Source organism: Herpailurus yagouaroundi, unplaced genomic scaffold (assembly GCF_014898765.1).
Source record: "Herpailurus yagouaroundi ecotype Mexico unplaced genomic scaffold, PumYag 161, whole genome shotgun sequence".
NCBI classification, from domain to species: domain Eukaryota; kingdom Metazoa; phylum Chordata; class Mammalia; order Carnivora; family Felidae; genus Herpailurus; species Herpailurus yagouaroundi.
Window position 1 is genome coordinate 16,238,545 of NW_024412402.1, and position 17,713 is coordinate 16,256,257.

Here is a 17,713-nt window from a genome sequence, read left to right on the forward strand (position 1 = left end):
GCCCCAGTCTCAAACATCAACTATCAAGAAACAATGTGCCAATTCCTACATCGGAAGATTAGCCAGTTCTAATCTATTCTACCAACTCAAACTGCCAGGAAACAAACCCATAATCTCCTTTCCTGGGGGGGGAAAGTGAGGTGGAGGGATACCATTGCACTCCTTTTTCTGCCTTATGCTACGCAGCAAATAAAAATCACTATGCAAGTCCACAGGGAAAACCTGGATCATTTTAATGTCTTGCACAAACCATTTTCTTCGTGGTCTTCTAACGCATACTTGTTTCTGATCATTAGCCCAGTTTCCTTAATTATTGGCATCTTTTACTCTGTCTTACACGGTATTTCAAAAGATAAACCAAGGACTTAGTCCCAGCATCCAAATTTAGTTTACTGACATCCAGTCTCTATCCCATCTCTGCTCTTTCTGCTCCTTCTAATCTCCCTTCTACTTTACTGAATTTCACTCAGAATTTTCTTGAAAGACAAGACCCCTTTTCCCTGGTGGCTCTCATATACCTTCTGACTCAACTGTGCAAAACCGGTTCACTTCAGACTTAATTTATATGCATTAGTCAGACTATACGTTTCTCCTAAATGTGAGATTACTTTCCATAGCAATATATCACATATTTCCCACCAAACTAAAACAACTCTTCATAATCTTTACAGAGCCTCCACGAAAGTTCAGTATCTTTAAATCGCAGGTGACAAATGACAAGACACTCTGTCAAATACTTTGCAGATCTGTCCCTTGAGGCCAGGAATCCAGATGGGCAAAAGCAGTAATAAAAGCATGGCACATAGGATGATCTTCCTCAGACATACACAGAGTGGTGATTAGTCACCCTGTCCCAAAACTGGCCAGTCTACCCCCTGCATAAGCATCTGCCTTTCTCCCTTTCTTGAGATCTCTGGTGCCTCAAATGATGCCTTAAAGAGCCAAGGTTTCTGATTAAAAGTGTTCCCTCTTTCTCTTTGTAAAAGATTGTCACAACTACATAACACAAAACTTTCTAGAAAAAAGTCAGAAATGAACTTGGGGAATGCGTCCCAGGGTAACTTTTCCAATGGAAGGAGACAAATGCCAGCAGCAGCAGATCTCATTTAATTTTCTATATACTCCCCTTTCCCAGTGCCCTCTGCCCTCTTTGCAGGGATTGGAATTTGAATTGCAAACATCTCCTGCCAACTTATTTTTATCTCACAATGTCTAGTTTCTGCCTCCAAGAACACCCCAACTGCTCTTTTCGACTCCTCCAAGGACCGTACATGGAGAGTCCCGGCCGTGTCCCTTTCACCCTGCCAAGGCCATAAATGGAGATGTCACTGCTCACTTTCTGGCTGCCTCGAGAAGTGCACGCAGCACACAAGAGTCCAGTCGCCTCTGTCACTGGGGGTCATTTCAGAAGTCAAGGAATAAACTCACGTTCCTTTGAAGGAATGTCGTGACACGGGCATCTTAAGCAAAGCCACCAATCTTTTGACAATGTACGTGGTGGGAAACGACAGGTTTCTTTGAAACCACCAAATCGAGCTTAAAATTTCACTTGGCTTATGTAATTGTGAATAGCAATATCTAGTGGTTTTAGATACAGAAGAACAGTCAGATGATGTGTTTTATATTTCATCAAAAAAGGCTATGAGATCTTGCCACCTCTTTCCTTGTAGTGTACTTTTGTGATACACTTTAATAGTGTCATGTGTTGATATGAAAAATATCTCTTAGGGGTCTGGAGGAAAAATGCTTGGTAATTCCTAAATCCATACGATAGGAATTTGATATACTGGAATAATGTTAAAAAGACTTGTAAATTGATTTTAACACTCTCAAGACATAAAATACACATAAGAGGTACCTTCTGGGTTCAGCAAAGGATCCATGGATCCAAGGAGAGGCTGTTTGAATAGGACACATCAACTAAGATAGAAAACGAAAGGGAGAACTCAAACCTGAGCAAGACCACCGCTGTGGGAGACACTGAACTCAGTGAAGCTGCAGGGACTTTAGAAACAGATAAAAAGAACCTATGGAGGCCTTCCAATCAAGAAAGGTCACACTTCCTACACCCCGAACGATGAACCAAAGCACGCAATTAAAAGACTGCGTGTCTGTGTCAACAGTCCTAAATAAGCCAACTTAAAAATCTACTCTAAATCTGAGGTTACGATAATGCTCCAAACTCTAGGAAAAGCAAAGCCTCACCTCCCACTTCAGACAGCCACACCAAACCCAACAAGAACCTCAAGTTTAGCTTTCTTGGAGGGCCGTTTCCTACCCAACACAAATACTTTACTCCCCTTCCTTCTTTCTTTACCTCACTCATCTTAGAAATGCATGGTAATTTAACCTCTAGCATTTTCTTTTAAAAGTTAAGATTTGGGGGGAAGTTGGGGAGGGAGGGAAGAATTTGCTCAAAATTATGAAAAGACCAGCCTATTCACAATTAGGAAGAATAACACTTTCCTTATTGCTAGAAGTTTCCATGGTAAATCAATATTACAGTCTCCTCCCTGGGGAAGAGCAGTGAGGTAATACTGTATTCTTGAAGGAAGTCAGAGGGATAGAGGTCAGGAGGAGTCAAGAGAATCTAGAAAGAACTAAAGGGTAGGTAACAACTTGATCAGGTGGTCAAATCAGAAGAGTTTGTAGGTCTTTGATTTGGAAGAAATGCCAAGTGTTCAATCACCTCAACAGGAAAAGAACCAGAGACAAGGCTTAAAAGATGTCCCATTACCAAAGCAGGGAGGAAAACAAGATGGCTGACAACTGATAATTTATAGACAGAGGGAAAGTTCTGCCAAAGTTTAAGATTGGAGGGAAAGGAAATGAGAGAATAAAGATGACATTCATTGCGGATGAATGTGGGGGGGAGGTCTGCGGGGAAGGGGGCAGGTAAACAAAGGTAGGAGTTTTAGATTGGCAGGATTGGGGGTTTAACGGCAGCAATGCAGAGAAAGACCCAGGGTTACAGTACATGTAACATTAAATACAGTGCACAATGCAGCTATCTTGCCAAAGTAAGTAAATCCAGTATTGGGTTGTATAAGCAGAGGAATCACATGTAAGCTATGAAGGTGGCTCTTCCTCTCTATTCAGCACCGGTGAGGCCACAGCTGGAGCACAGCATTCAGTTCTGGGCATCGAACCAGCTACAAGAGAGGGAAATTGTAGAGTTCAGAAAAGGGCAAATAAAATAATGAAAGGCTTGGAAAATAAGATCTATAAGTAGGGCCAGTGGTTTCGTCAAAGCCCTTCCTGACATTATATAAGCTACTTCGGGGGTAAAAATAAGGTTTCTTTCGCTTCAGTGTCCTTCAATCCCTCCTTTGACTTTCAGGAAGTGGGAGGAATTGAATTTTTCCCTGGTATGGCAAAGCAGGAAGCCAACTAAATAAATCATATGGGCATATGCCAACCAATTCTGCTACTGGCTCGTTTTCTCAAAATTTGCCCCATTTCATCCAATCGAAACATAATCACCGTGACAAAACCACTGTTCTAACAGAACTGACTACAGGTGGAACAGGGTCTATAATAAGGAGGAATGGAAATGTGTAGCATAATAGCTACATAAATGTGTTGTCCAGAAAACACTGGCATGATCAGCCTAAGATGTCAGATGAAAAAGTCAAACCGCAGGGCAGGATAGCTTAGTTATAACAGCAGGAAACAATGTTATAAGAAAAAACAAGCCGTGAAACAGATTTTCAAATGTAGTTGTCAAACTGGCCACACTAGAAATGGATTACATAGATGATCTTAACCCTCTGCAAACTAAATACGATAAATTTTAGCTTTTTTTTTTTAACCCAAATGATTCCATAAAGAATATACTTATTTGCAGTCAGAGTCTTAAGAATCACATATCATATTTCACAAGAGATAGAGGAAATTACACTGGGGGCAAATCTCCAATGACTAGCTGTTTATAAAAGAATTAAAAACAATACCTCAGCCTTAGCAGATGTGGATTTTTAAAGCAAAAGTCTTTGTGAAATACATTAATCTTCTTCCTTTAAAGTTACCGCTTTATTGTAACTGTTACAACTAGTTGCTCTTAATGAGGCAACAACAACAAAAAACCCATTGAATTTATTTCAATATCTTTTGGAGAGACTCAATATGTCTTTAATTAGTTTTAGTTTCTTACTGTGAGCACAAAAGGTAGAAAATAAAATAAAATAAAACTCCAAGTAGGAGAATAAATAAACACATTTCTGCACACAGTAAGAGGGGTATTATGAATACAGCATAAATTCCTACATAAAGATGTAAATTACACCGAGCTAGAACTAATGATTAGGAAGTCACGTAAGGCAAAATCTATCTGGGGCCAGCAGAAGTTTTACTACCTATTTACTACCTGTTTTCTATACATCAAAATCTGGCAAACTGATTTGCCAATCACTTAATCCTTTAAAACCAGCCAACCCTAAACCCTAACAAAACAAAACTCAAACCAAAAATATAGCCCTTGCATCACACTCCCCCAGTTCTTAGCGCTACAGGGGAGGTTTGGCAAGTGAGAAAGCTTTTTATTCTTAAATATTCCTTTTCCTTTTCCTCTCCAGAATAGAAGTTCTTTTCTTTTTTGGGTCATGGATCCATCCCCAGAAAAACACACACATACAAAACTGTTCCATACAATTTCAAGAACACGGACTCTGAAGAGCCCATACCAGAACCTCGGGTTAAAAACTGCTCTATACCATGTGGTTGTTTCTTCCATAAAAGAATATAACAGGTATTAGTCAGAAGCCCTAAAATAAGGTAGGCTTAATTTGTGTCTTAGGTTTGACAAGAGATTATAAAGATTGGGACAACCAGTTTAAGTAAAATTTATCCAGTTTCCTCCATATTCTGCTCATTTAGATAAAGCACCATTAATATCTTCTTTAAGAGGCCAATTAGTCAAATTCCCATGCTTTTTGAAAGAAACAATTCCTAGCAGTAAGAACACACAGGGATATCAATTTACTCTTCACAAAAATATAGGAGTTTTTTTTTTTTTTCCACCTGCTAGGGAAGAAATCTTTTTCTGAAGTGGAAACTAAGCAATATTAAATGATTCATAAATTATGCTGATTATCTGTCCCAATTGAATCACATAATACTTGACCATTCATTATCTGATACACGTATCAATACAGATGCTACATAAATTACCTAAAGGAAATTCACGTATCTTGGAACAAGCATAGGAAAGGAAGTCTTGACTACTTTCCTTAGTAGTCATGATGGCTAAGCTTTTGCATTTTCCCATTTTAATACTGCCTAAAGACCAAAGGGTCTGAAAGGAATAGGCAATGTCTACACTAATTCAATCCTTAACCCAATGGGACTCAGTCTGATCTATTATTCTGCCGAAACCATTCATATCATGGTCAGCAATTTCTTAATTACTGAGAATGACCCTCAAACTTTGTCCTTAACTCATTTGACTTTCCTGCAGCACCTGATATAATGCCTATCTGTCTATGACACTATCCTTGTCAAATATCTCTTTTATATAATCTACTGATTGACAGGGGGTGGATGGAGCTGCCCAAGGCTCTAATAGCAAACCAAGTTCCAAACTTCCAAAATATTATGGATGTTTTGAATGGAAAAGAACCTCAGAAATCACAGAGTCCTCACTTAACAAATGAGGAGCCAAGGCCCCAAGACAAGTATTTCTTCAAAGGGGATTTGGAAAACAAACAAACAAACAAACAAACAAACAAAAACTACCAAATGCCACTCATATAATGTGAATGCTTCCTAAGAGAACTATTCTACTAGATCATCAACTCTATGAGGTAGGAACTAGGTATGTCTGCCTAGTTCTCGGTTTCTCTGAGCCCAGAAGAGTGCCTATCACGTAAGGGTTCAATATACATTTATTAAGTAAATGAATTAAGGTAATTTTAATATTGCAAATCATTAGCAAGAAGATAAATTTTTTTCTTACCAAAAAAAAATCAGGAAACTCACTGTTTAACCACATGGTAGATTATATTTATAGAATCAATAAATCTAAGGTACGTAAGGCTCCTACTTGAAAAAAGCAGGAGCAGAAAATGGTATGAAGCATAGATACAGCTCAAATTAGCAAATTCCCTTTGTGACAAAGGGAATAACTGCAGAGGGCCAGGTTATTTTAAAAAGATCTACCATTCTTGTTTTTAAAATTTTTCTCGGTGGTGGGAGAGGGGTCTCCTGCCACACAGACCTATGTTGCTCTGTCCAAACTTTATTATTTCTTATGCCTTACACATTGAATAAGTAATATATTCAAGGATACAGAGTTCTGTCAAAGATAGAAAAGGAAAAAGACTCAATTGTTTCCTGGATTCTGATAGGGTCAAACAGAACGACCACCAGAAACCAAAAGATCTTACCTCTCTGGAGCCCCAGTCTCTGTGGGGAACTGTCCAGGATTGAATTCTATCGACTTGCACTGCATTCCGAATCTGGCTATGAACGACTCACTTTTTTGTCTACAACTGGTCAGTACTGTCTTCATCGGGGAGAGATTCTTGTGTGGAACAAATAATTCAGCAAATTTTGATTCTCAGTGAGGATCAACTCCTCCAAGTTTTCTAGGTTCCTCCATGCTAGCTGGTGAGGGTCTTGTCCATTCAGATTATGAACGGAAAAAAAACCCTCCAGGAGGACAATACTAATTGTCAAAAACAAACACCTTCCATTGCTCAAGGAACTATATTCATATGACCATAAAGTTTTTAACCCTATGCTGTAGGTAAATCATATCTCCTATTGGCAGTAATATCATAAAAGCCATACCTAGTAAGCGTAGTCCTGTTTAAGGACTTCTTTGGGATACAAGAATCCTTCCAGGCATGAAGACAGGTAAAAACATTAGGGCTTTAGTGAACTACTTAACTATTTCAGACATAAGCAGCAACAGATACATTACAGTCATCAAAGACAGTCAGATACCACTATTTGCCTACAACCTCCTTCCCATCTAGATGGGGCGGGGGGGGGGGGGGTGGTGGGAACCAGTTGTCTGGTAAAGAATTATCCTGGATTAGGTAGGTTGTTTTCATCTGACCTCCTACATCACCTCTGAAGTTGCTATATTAGCATTTCTGTTAGATTTTCTGTTTACTTCACACCCCGGGCACCATCTCAAAGTGGTATTCAGATGATATTTATTTAAAATGTTAACTTTTACTAATATGTGAGGAAAAAAACATATTTGAGTATTATCTACAGTATTTCTAGGACAGCAGGGGAGAATCATTCACCTTTAAAGGCCTCCCACACAAACACCCTGAATTGCACACTAACTGGTCCATAATCAACCATGTCTAAAATTTAAGAACTACACATGCATGCATACACATTACAATAACATCTCACACAGCTTTACCATTACATCACATTGCTTCCCAAACACAAAGGTACTTTTCTACTGGTGATAAGACCTGTGTTTAAAAGGGAAATGGTGCAGAGCAGTTACCCCACCCCCTCCAAAACAGGTCACTTTATTCCTTTCATGAAAGTTTTGCAGTCTTTTTTTTTTTTTTTACTAAAAACTACCATCTATAATGAAAAGATAATCTATAATACAAATTCCTTCCATTAGTAATTTTTACGTATTTGGCTGTGACATCTAGATATAATCATCTAAGAAGTAAGGTTATTAGAAATCCTCCATCAAGGTATCTGGGTACAAGTATTAGTCTCACCTGAATCTGGGTCAAGACTCAGGTGTTTTTTAAAAAGGTAAATGTTGACTTAAAGTTGACCCTTGAACAGCATGGATTTGAACTACAAGGTTTTTTTCAATAAATATATTACTGCAGATGTATTTTCTCCTCTTTATGATCATCTTAATAACAATTTCTTTCCTCTGGCATATTCTGTTGTAAGAATACAGTATAGAATAGATGTAACATACAAAATACGTTAATCCACTGCTCATGTTATCAGTAAGTCTTCTAATCAACAGCAGGCTATTAGTAGTTAAGTTTCTGGGGAGTCAGAAGTTATATCCAGATTTTTGACTGAACAGGGCATCAGTGTCCCTAACACCTATGTTGTTCAGAGTCAACTCTACTTCAAAAAGTGGTTTTGTTTTTTTTTTTTTGTTTTTGCATTTATATGCTGTAAACTACAGATCATAAATGCATGAAAAGAATATTCATATGCTGACAAATACTCTATGAAAAACCAGAAAATAAGCATGTTTTAAGTGTATACATCTGTCTGTAGGCAACCTCAATAAATTTAGAAAGTTGTTAGAAATTCAGGCAATCATAATACTTTTTATAGCTCATTTGGTAACATTTTAATATATTACTCTTACCTTTACGAGGACTGCTAAAAGCAATAGCCATATGAAAAATGTACTGTCTACAAAAATCAAGCATTTTCCATATGTGGCTCAATGTCCTGTGCAATGAAGGTAAAAACCATAACTACCATTTTCTCAGTGCCTACTTACTGTGTGCTGAGACTTAAGCAGTTTATATTTATTATTCCTAATTTTTACTTTAATGCTAAAAGAGAGAGTCCCAGGAAACAGACTGAGGAGTCTGTGCAGCAGGCTTACTGGGGAGGGCTCTTGAGAACGAATACCCGTGAGACTGACCGGAACAGGGTTGGGCGGACGAAGACGTTGACGAAGACACAGTTGCAGCAAAGGCCTCAGCTAACCCAAAGTGAGGTGTGGAAACTGGATGAACCTTCAGATTTGTCCTGAACTGGGGCAAGGAAACTGTTCCTTTGGATTTCAGCACGGACCAGTCACTGGATTCAGGCTTCCCTGGAGAGGGAGCCTTACCTTGGGGGAGACAGCTCCCTTGGGCGAAGGAATTCAACTGGCAGCTGTCACCAATCGTTGCTCCAGGCAGCTGGGGGAGGGGCTGGGTGTCTCATTCCTGGAGGAGGGGTCTGGGGACTATATCACATGTATGTGGAAGATATGTGATGCATTTCTATTTAACTGAATAGAGAGCTAAGGGAAAGGTAAGAGCTTATTATACAAAGTCACTAACAGAACTTCTTTAATGTAAATTTAGGTTTCAAAACTAGGACCTGGTGTTCCTCTCTTCAGTAGACATTGAAAAGTCTAGAAAGTCACTGTGTTTACCTTTTTGCCATAGTTGCCAGGAAGTTCACAGCTCATTTTAATATTTAGCGGATGTAACTATATTTACCTGGGTTACTCACTGCACCCTCTGATCTCTCATTTTCTATTTTTAGCTTTCTTCATATGCATATGCTTTTTTCGTACGTTTACATTATATATTCTAAACAACCCATCTCCTCTTTGTCATCTCTAAGAACACTTAGCCATAGGTAATGGACGCTCTATGGCCTCCTTTTGGTAAGCCACATCCTTAACCTTTTACTGCAGAAAAAAGCACTTCTACTTTGTAAATTCCTTCTGTAATTCAAACTTACTTCAAGAGGAGTTGGTAGTTCAATAAATGCCATCATTTATAGAAAGATTTGAGTGAACTGAGTCTTTGACAATAAAAGCCTATTCTAAATGTTTTGACGCCTGTTGTCAACTCTTCCTTGGGACTTCCAAATCAAACGTTTTTCACGTGTTTATAACCTTAGGACACCATGAATTATCTGCAAGAATTTTTAAAACCTGTGTTTTCCTACTGTGAGAAGTAACATGTATGAGCATAACATCCATCTGTACTGCTGTTTTGGCTATCGCATTGGACCGTTTATAGTCACACTGTTGCCAAAATCTTACTTCAATTGTCAACATTTTTCAAAGGTGGGTTGACGGTTCATAAAGGGGCAATATACCACCTGCTGGCTTTGTGACATTATACAAATTAATCTCATTGTGCCTCAATTTCTCCATCTGTTAGGTGGGGTTAATAACAGTACCTCCATCACAGATTTGCTGTGAGCGTTCAATGAAAAAATGCAAACAGAGCACTTAAAACAGTGCCTAAGAGCTTGTACTCAATAAATGTTAGTCATTTTGATTGTTACAAAAAAAATAGTCACACCACATGGAGACCACTTATAAATAAAGGTTAGTTCAAGTAGGGAAAGGTAACCCCAAAGTTTTATCACAAAGCACATGGTAGGAATAACAAACTGTAGCAGTCAATATCAGAATCTCGTTTGGAAAGCAAGTTTCAGTTACACCACATCATCTAGTGTTAAAGGAACGCTAGCTTGATTTTCTGAATTTTAGTTTTATTAGTACATAAAAGTATTTTACAGTTATTTTTGTTTGATAACACATGAGATCTACAAATAACAAGTTTACACCTAGATTTAGGTTTGTTACACATCAAGTAACATTGTTGTATAAACATGCTTTAGATTATTCAAGTTTCAGAAACACCTGGCTACACTAGCATAGCTTCTTCAACCTTTTGCTCTTATTTCCTCTTTCTTTATAAAAGCTAATTATCTAACCATTTTCAAAGGTTTGTAGTCCTGGCAAGAATACGGTGACTAACACTGACATATAAGCCAAAGGGGAAACAAGGAATCTTAACTAACCACAGGAACATGCCTCACTCACCGGGCAGCCTGCTTACAAGAAGCTGTAGGCAGACAAACAGTGAAGTATGAATGGCTCATATATTTTCCTGGAGTTCAATGGAACAAAAAACATGTACACCTCTCATTCCTTTTTTGGTGCATGGAAATTTACTGGAAGTAAAATCAGATTGACCACCACTTCTTGAAAATTAGGGTTTCATAGATATGTTAGTTCTGCTATAAAGTTAAAATTTCTCCCTTGATTTTTCCTCTTAATTTTATAATGTGGTTTACATTACTTAAAGGAAAAAAATATTTCATACTGTTCTAAAACAGGTACAATCTGATCCCTCAAAATCCAACTACTAACCATGTCTTCTAATTTGCAAAAGAGAAGGGACATTACCTGGTTATACAGAAGACTGCATAGGGGTGCTCATAATCTAATGACTGAATGACTATTAACAATGTTGCACTTTGCTGCTTGATGGGGCAAACCCCAGTGACAACTGGACATACCACAATAAAAAGATATAAAGTCATGTAAATCATTCTTAAGAAAGTAAAGGCAAATGGTAACATTTGGTAAAGGCAAAAGTAACATATAATGAATAAGAGCTCTAATGTTCTAAGGTCAACAAGGCTGATATCTAGTAATATCGTATTTGAGGCAATTTCTTTCTATTGTGCTAATTGTTTTGAATTGCCTATTTTAAATATATTGGTTTCTACCAGAATGTAAGCTCTTTGAAGGCAGGAGTTTATTTCAATTTTGTTCACTGATGTATTTCCAGTACCTACATCAATGGCCAGCACGCAGAAGCAGCTCAGTGGGTTTCTGCTAAACAAATGAACGAATGAATGAATGAATGAATGAAAGAAAGAAAGAAAGAAAGAAAGAAAGAAAGAAAGAAAATTCCTTAAGATTTTACATGGCAGCTGAGAGATTAAACGTAAGGTTGAGGTACTTTTTGACCTATCACACTCTTCTTTCTAAATCATAAACCAGCTCTTCCCATTTAGAGAAAGTATCTGCAAATTTAAAATAATAATAATAAAAGCAGTTTTTGATAGATACGAACTTTATTCTGGTTTTATTAATACCAATTACAAACATAATTGACTTATTTGAATAAATGAAATCTGAAGGTAGATAGTAGAGCAACAATAATACTGTGAGTTTCAAAAATTCAGGCTATTACAACAAAATAGTCTTACATAGGCTGAGAAAAGGCAACTAGAAGACGTATCTAAGTAAATAACTTCCATTCTATTGTATCAATTTATATTGACTGAAATATTATTTGGTAGCTCAAAATATGTAATTTATGAATACAGCCAAGAGCACATATATAAAAATAAAATGATGGCTGTTATTCCTAAAATGTCTGAGAATAAACACAGGTTTGTATTTTATACTAAGGAATAACAACACATCCCACTAAGTGACAAGAGAACACTCACTTGATTAGTGCCAAGAAAAAAAAGTAAGTATTTCCACTGGCTCTCAAGGACTCTCTCAACTACAACAGGTAAGAATTAAAACAGATTTAAATACATGCCTTTTTCCATTCGCAGACATTTTCCAATGATTTGGAACAGTAGGGGGAAGACTCCACATAGTTTACAAACTCCAGATATTTGCAACATATGCATACTAGGCCCAGATTTGTTAAGCATTCATCCTGAATACTGAATGCTGTTTCTGCAATGGGCAACAGCAGGCGGAGAAGAACACACTGCATGAACCGCTCCCCCGCCCCAAACCAGGATTAAAGAGTACCCAATAATCAAAGCAGTCCCAACAATCAACTGTTTAAAAGTTAAAGCTCTTTGTGGTCCTGGTCTGTTTTTGAAACTCGACATTCTTTCTCCCATTTTTAAGCCTTTTTTAAACATTACATCGATACAACCTTCCAAAAGGGGGGAAAACTGCTCTTCTACCTCAGCCTAGCAGTATGAGCAACTTCAGAGTGCCTGTATGACAATCAATATCTGAAATTGGAGATGTGAATTTTAGTTCTTGCCCTCTGGTAATGTTAGGAAAAAAGAGGGGAAAAAAGAAGGCAGGGTCATCACTTCTGAAGTTTAGGGAGATTAGAATCCAAGAGTCTAGAGTACATCTTAGAGGTAACAGAGCTGTGCCAAAATGATATTTTAGTTGGATTTCACTGGGTTCTAGAACCAACTCTAAAAATTTAGGCAATGAAGCACTGTGATGATCTTTGAGGACTACAACAAAGAATCCTGTGTAAGCTGGTAGAAGATTTAACAAACCCCATAAAATTTTCAGATTCCCAAACAGCCCTGCTGATTTTAGTAGATCTGAAATCTATTGTCTTCTGTTTTCATGGCCACTGTTTTATTGTACCTCTTGTCTAGCTTACTGCAAGAAGCCTCTGAGTGATCTTTGTCCTTCCAGTCTTACCCTTGCCAATTCATTTTCCACATTACAGCCAGTCCTAGGACCTAAGACTATGTCCACTTCCCAGCTTACAGCTCTTTGATGACTAAGTCTAGGGTCAAGTCTAAACCCCCTAGTACCTCATCTCACCTCTTATGTATGTCTCCAGTCTCATTTCTGATCACTTCCCACCTCCTTTCACCCTCTTCCCTCTAACCTCAGGCTCCAGCTAGCTAGAACTACATCATATAAAACATTTCACCAGAATATTGGGGACATGACCTGTTCCAAATTAATGCTTCTGAAGTTTTGATGCCTTAAATCTAAAAGAGCACGATGATTGAAAAAAAAAAAAAAAGCCGATGTCACCTCAGTATCTTCTAATTTTCTTTTATCCAACTGCCCACGAGTGGGCTGAGTTGGGAAATCAATTTTAGTAGGTTGTGACCACCTTTCTAAACACCCCAAGTGGGAGATAAAGAGACAAGGCACAGGGGATCAAGAAGCGTCGTGGTAAAGAGGACCCAGGGCCAGTGAGGGTGGCTAGGGGGGAACAGGGTGAATGGGGAGCTGGTACCGGTTGGAGGGGATGGGTGCAGGGGAGGAGCACTTGAAGACTGCCAGTGTAGGGGAGGGGATTGGCTGAGCCCGCGGGCACAGTGCATACATGTGATAACCGGGAGGCGTCGTGCCCCACACCAGGTGTTGGCGTACATCAGCAGGACCACGACAAGCAAACCTAGGGTATCCCTGGTCTACTCCATGCCCTCCCACAACGTGTCGCTGCGGCTGCAGGGCCTCCGGGAGAAAGACTCCGGGTCCTACCGCTGCTCTGTGAATGTGCAAGACCATCAAGGCATAAATAGGAGCCACAGCAGCAAAACTTTAGAACTCAGTGTGCTGGGTAAGTGTGAAGCACACACTTTGCAATACCGCCCCAGCCCCCAGGGAGGTCAGGCGGGTCTCTCCCAAAAGGCTGCCTGTAAAGGTTGGAGGAGGGCAGATGGAGTGACAGAAGAGGGAGGCGGGGAGTGTAGGAGGTGGTGGCGGTGGGGGCCTGTTGGCTCCTGGGGATTGAATTTTTAACCTGTCTCCCTGCTCCAGTTCCTCCAGCTCCTCCATCCTGCCGTCTCCTGGGTGTGGCCCGTGTGGGGACCAACGTGACCCTGAGCTGCCAGTCCCCCAGGAGTAAGCCAGCTGCCCAATACCAGTGGGAGCGGGCACCCCCATCCGCCCAGGTTTTCTCTGCACCAGTTTTAGGTGAGGGAACTTCTGGAGACAAATGAGTGTGTGGCTGGGGCAGGGAAGGATGAGAGGTACGGGGAGGGGGGGTGGTGGTGAAAAGGGGAGGCAATGCTGCCAAGTACTGGGGTAGAGGAGGTGTGGTGATGGTGGTGGTGGAGGAGGACGACGTACCTGTAGGGAGGAGACTGGAGAAAGAGCCTACCAGGTACAGGCAATGTGTTGGGTGTGTTCGTGTGCTGTATACTTATGATACTCGAGAGGACATATGACCTGGTGGTTCTAGAGCCAGATGAGCTGTGCTCGAATATAATAGAACATACCAGAGGGTACTGCACATAGTTAAGTAGCATGTCATTTTGCGGATTAAATAAGTGAATATTTGCAAAGCACCTAGAACAGTGCATGGCACATAGTAAATGTTACAGAAGTGTTGGCTACAATCATTATTATTTTGTGGAAATGTTTCAGTTAAACATATATATTACGTGACTATTAGGCCACAGGGTAAAATATATTTCTTCTTACTGTATGTTCAAAAGATGCATTGCTTTGGTTTTTTATTCCAGTATATAAGAATGAGATATGTAATAGATACCTGCACAACTACAATCTAACACTATAAAAAGGTTATCTATCAAAACATATAAATTGTCTAGAATTGGTATGCCCATCATACTGTTATTCCAAAACTATCTGCTCCACCCTTTGTTGGTTCTTTAAGACACCACTAACGAGTCATTTGTAGATCCTAAGTCATACCTTCACCAAATGCCATGCACTATAGCAAACTGTGATTCAGTTGAAAGGCATGACTTTTTTATTTAATTTAATTTTTTTTTTTTTTTTAAGTAGGCTTCACGACCAGTATGGAGCCCAACATGAGGCTTGAACTCATGACGCTGAGATCAAGACCTGAGCTGAGGTCAAGAGTGGGACGCTTAACCGACTGAGCCACCCAGGTGCCCCAAAAGGGATGACTTTTTAAACAGCTTACCACTTATAAATCTTCTGTGAGTGAAATAAGTCAGTCAGAGGAAGACAGATATCATATGTTTTCACTCATATGTGGATCTTGAGAAACTTAGAAGACCATGGGGGGAGGGAAGGGGGAAAAAATAGTCACTTATAAATTTTCTGGAACAAATGCGGTATTTGGATGTTTCCAGTTTAAGATTCCTGAAACAAAATATATTTTACTATACTGGCAGTTTACACTGTTCTAGGTTATGCTGCCTCTGGTCTTTTACCCCAAGTGCTCATCTCTATCTACCCTCTTCTATTCAGTTCAGTCCACTCTACCTTCAGGATCCACCTCCTGAAAGCCTATGACGACGTGCCTTTCCTGTGTATGCCTGAAGCACCATGAGCTTAATGTCAATGTGTCACACAGACCTTGCTCACAACCCTGTAACTGGTGCTTTTGTAGTCTGACTCTTTCACTGGAAGGTGGACACCCTGACGGTAAATGGTACACTGCAGCATCTCTAGGACCTACTGCACAAGGCACTCAAATATTTGTGGTGAATAATAATAATAATAAAAAAGTAAGTCCCTATTTCAGACTTTAGTATTTGGAGAAACCCTGTGATGAAATCTGTCAGCTGGGTCTGATGAAAGGGAATGGGTAAGATCTCCAAATCCTCCCACAGATTCTTGCACTTTAGCCAAGAGTTAAGCTCCACATCTTTCTCCTGCTTCCTAAGGACAGTGGAATTCAAGGGTCCAGTCCCGCTATGGCTGCCAAGAAAGATATCAGAAAGATGCTCAGAGTTCTAAAGCAGTGGCCTCCCACTGGGGTATTCCTACTCTTTCATGATTAATCAAGGCATCATAAAACCTTAGGGATTCCTGGCATTTCCAGCTGGCATGTATTTCTTACGTGTAAAGCTTGGCCCCTGAATTTAGAATAACCAAAGCAATATACGTTAGGGATATTGGTTTTCTTTAAATGTTAAGTGGAATATTGTCTGATCATCAACATTCTCAAGATACATTTGATAAAATCTACAGATACGAATTTTACGTGGATTTTTCAGATTCATAGTACATTACTGAGTACATTTTACAGTCAATGCTCATTTTATTCATCTCATACTAGATTTAATATTTCCTATATCCTATTAACATCCTGTAAACTTTCACCTATAACAAAAAAACTTTAATGTCCATTTTAAAATGTTCAAGAGAGTACAAAAAGTCTTTTGGGAGCACAAAAACAAACAAAGTTTGAATATCATTATTCCAAAGCTGTTCTGGCCAATACAGTAGCCACTGGCTACATATATATGACCATTTAAATTAAAATTAAAGAAAATTAAAAATTCAGTTTCACACCATCACACTAGCCACAGTTCAAGTGTTCAATAACCACCTGTGGCTAGTGGCTATTGCTCAGTGGCTGACAGACAGTGCAGACAACAGGACACATATATCACAGAAAGTTCTATCAGACAGCATTGTTCTAGAAAATCAAGAATATGACACTGTTTGCCCTAGCTAACTAAGATTATAAGACTTTATTCTGTGCACTAAAAGCTCTTCCTCCCTAGTAGGGTGGACCATTTTTCTTTACTTTTATCAAGGTTCCTCCTACTCTGGGGTAAAGAGACAGGGAGGGCAAAAAAAAAGGAACTTTGAGCTTCCCCTAAAGGTTTGAGTATGTAGCTAAGAAAACTGTTTCGTAAAATAGACTTCTTTAATACTCCAAATAACAACTTTTTACCTGCACTGTTCAATATGGTAGCCACTAGCCACATGTGGCATTTATAATTTAAAATTAAATTAATTAAAATGAAACACAATTTAAAATTCAGTTCCTTGGGCACACTAGCCACATTCCAAGGTCTCAACAGCCACAAGTGACTGGTAGCTATCACAATGAACTGTGTTAGATATAGAACATGTCCATCATCACAGAAAGTTTTATTACACAGCACTGTTTGTACTATGTGCTTTCTAAGTTCTTTTTTCTTTTTACGTGTCATCTTATTGAAGGATCCATAATAACTTCATTCCACTCTTCACTAGATTTCCCCAAATGCCAAGAAATAAACTCAGAAGACTATTCATCCAAAGTTTTAACATGTGCTTGTTAGACCCTTACCTCCTAAACTGAAAGACTGTAAGTGTATGGTCGGTAGTCCAAGATGGTCTATTCCTTTAAGATACACATCAAGCCTCTATCAGACTCACAAGCAGGCAAGCGTTCTGGAACACACAAGCCTCTGGATGACAGTGGCATGGGAACAACAGAAACAGAATATGTAAAAAATGGAAGCAAACAAATCTGACCCAATCTTTCTTGCAAACGATTTGAGTGGTATACCATATTTCTCAGAAATCTTTCAATGACAGTACAGAGGGAACGTCTTGTCTGCAAACACCAGAGAAGAATCCTCAGAGGTGGGTGGAGTCTATTAAAATGCTACACAGGGACACAGGTTATCTCCTGGCTTCAAGCCATCTTTACCTCACTGGTTCTCACAAACAAATGCCAAGGCTTGAGGGCTAAAACGAAAGGTCAATATGTAATTTGTCTGCTAAAGCATGAATTTTGTTCTAAAGATTACAACAATTACTAATGAA

The 17,713-nt window shown here is 39.1% G+C and overlaps 1 protein-coding gene across 7 annotated transcripts in view; it reads right to left on the reverse strand.

Moving 5' to 3' along the window:
• The window catches only part of MSANTD2 (Myb/SANT DNA binding domain containing 2), a 31,415-nt gene that overhangs the window by 8,463 nt on the left and 5,239 nt on the right, over positions 1-17,713 (reverse strand). For 2 of the 7 annotated variants that reach the window (XM_040483400.1, XM_040483401.1), the window contains exon 2: positions 3,063-3,152. The exons of 3 other annotated variants lie outside the window; for them this stretch is intronic. In XM_040483400.1, coding sequence (XP_040339334.1) covers positions 3,096-3,152 — 57 coding nt within the window. In that variant the 3' untranslated portion in view covers positions 3,063-3,095. Of the gene's footprint in view, positions 1-518; positions 5,778-17,713 lie in introns of those variants that run through there. 2 more of the 7 variants (XM_040483398.1, XM_040483399.1) reach the window with 2 other exon arrangements.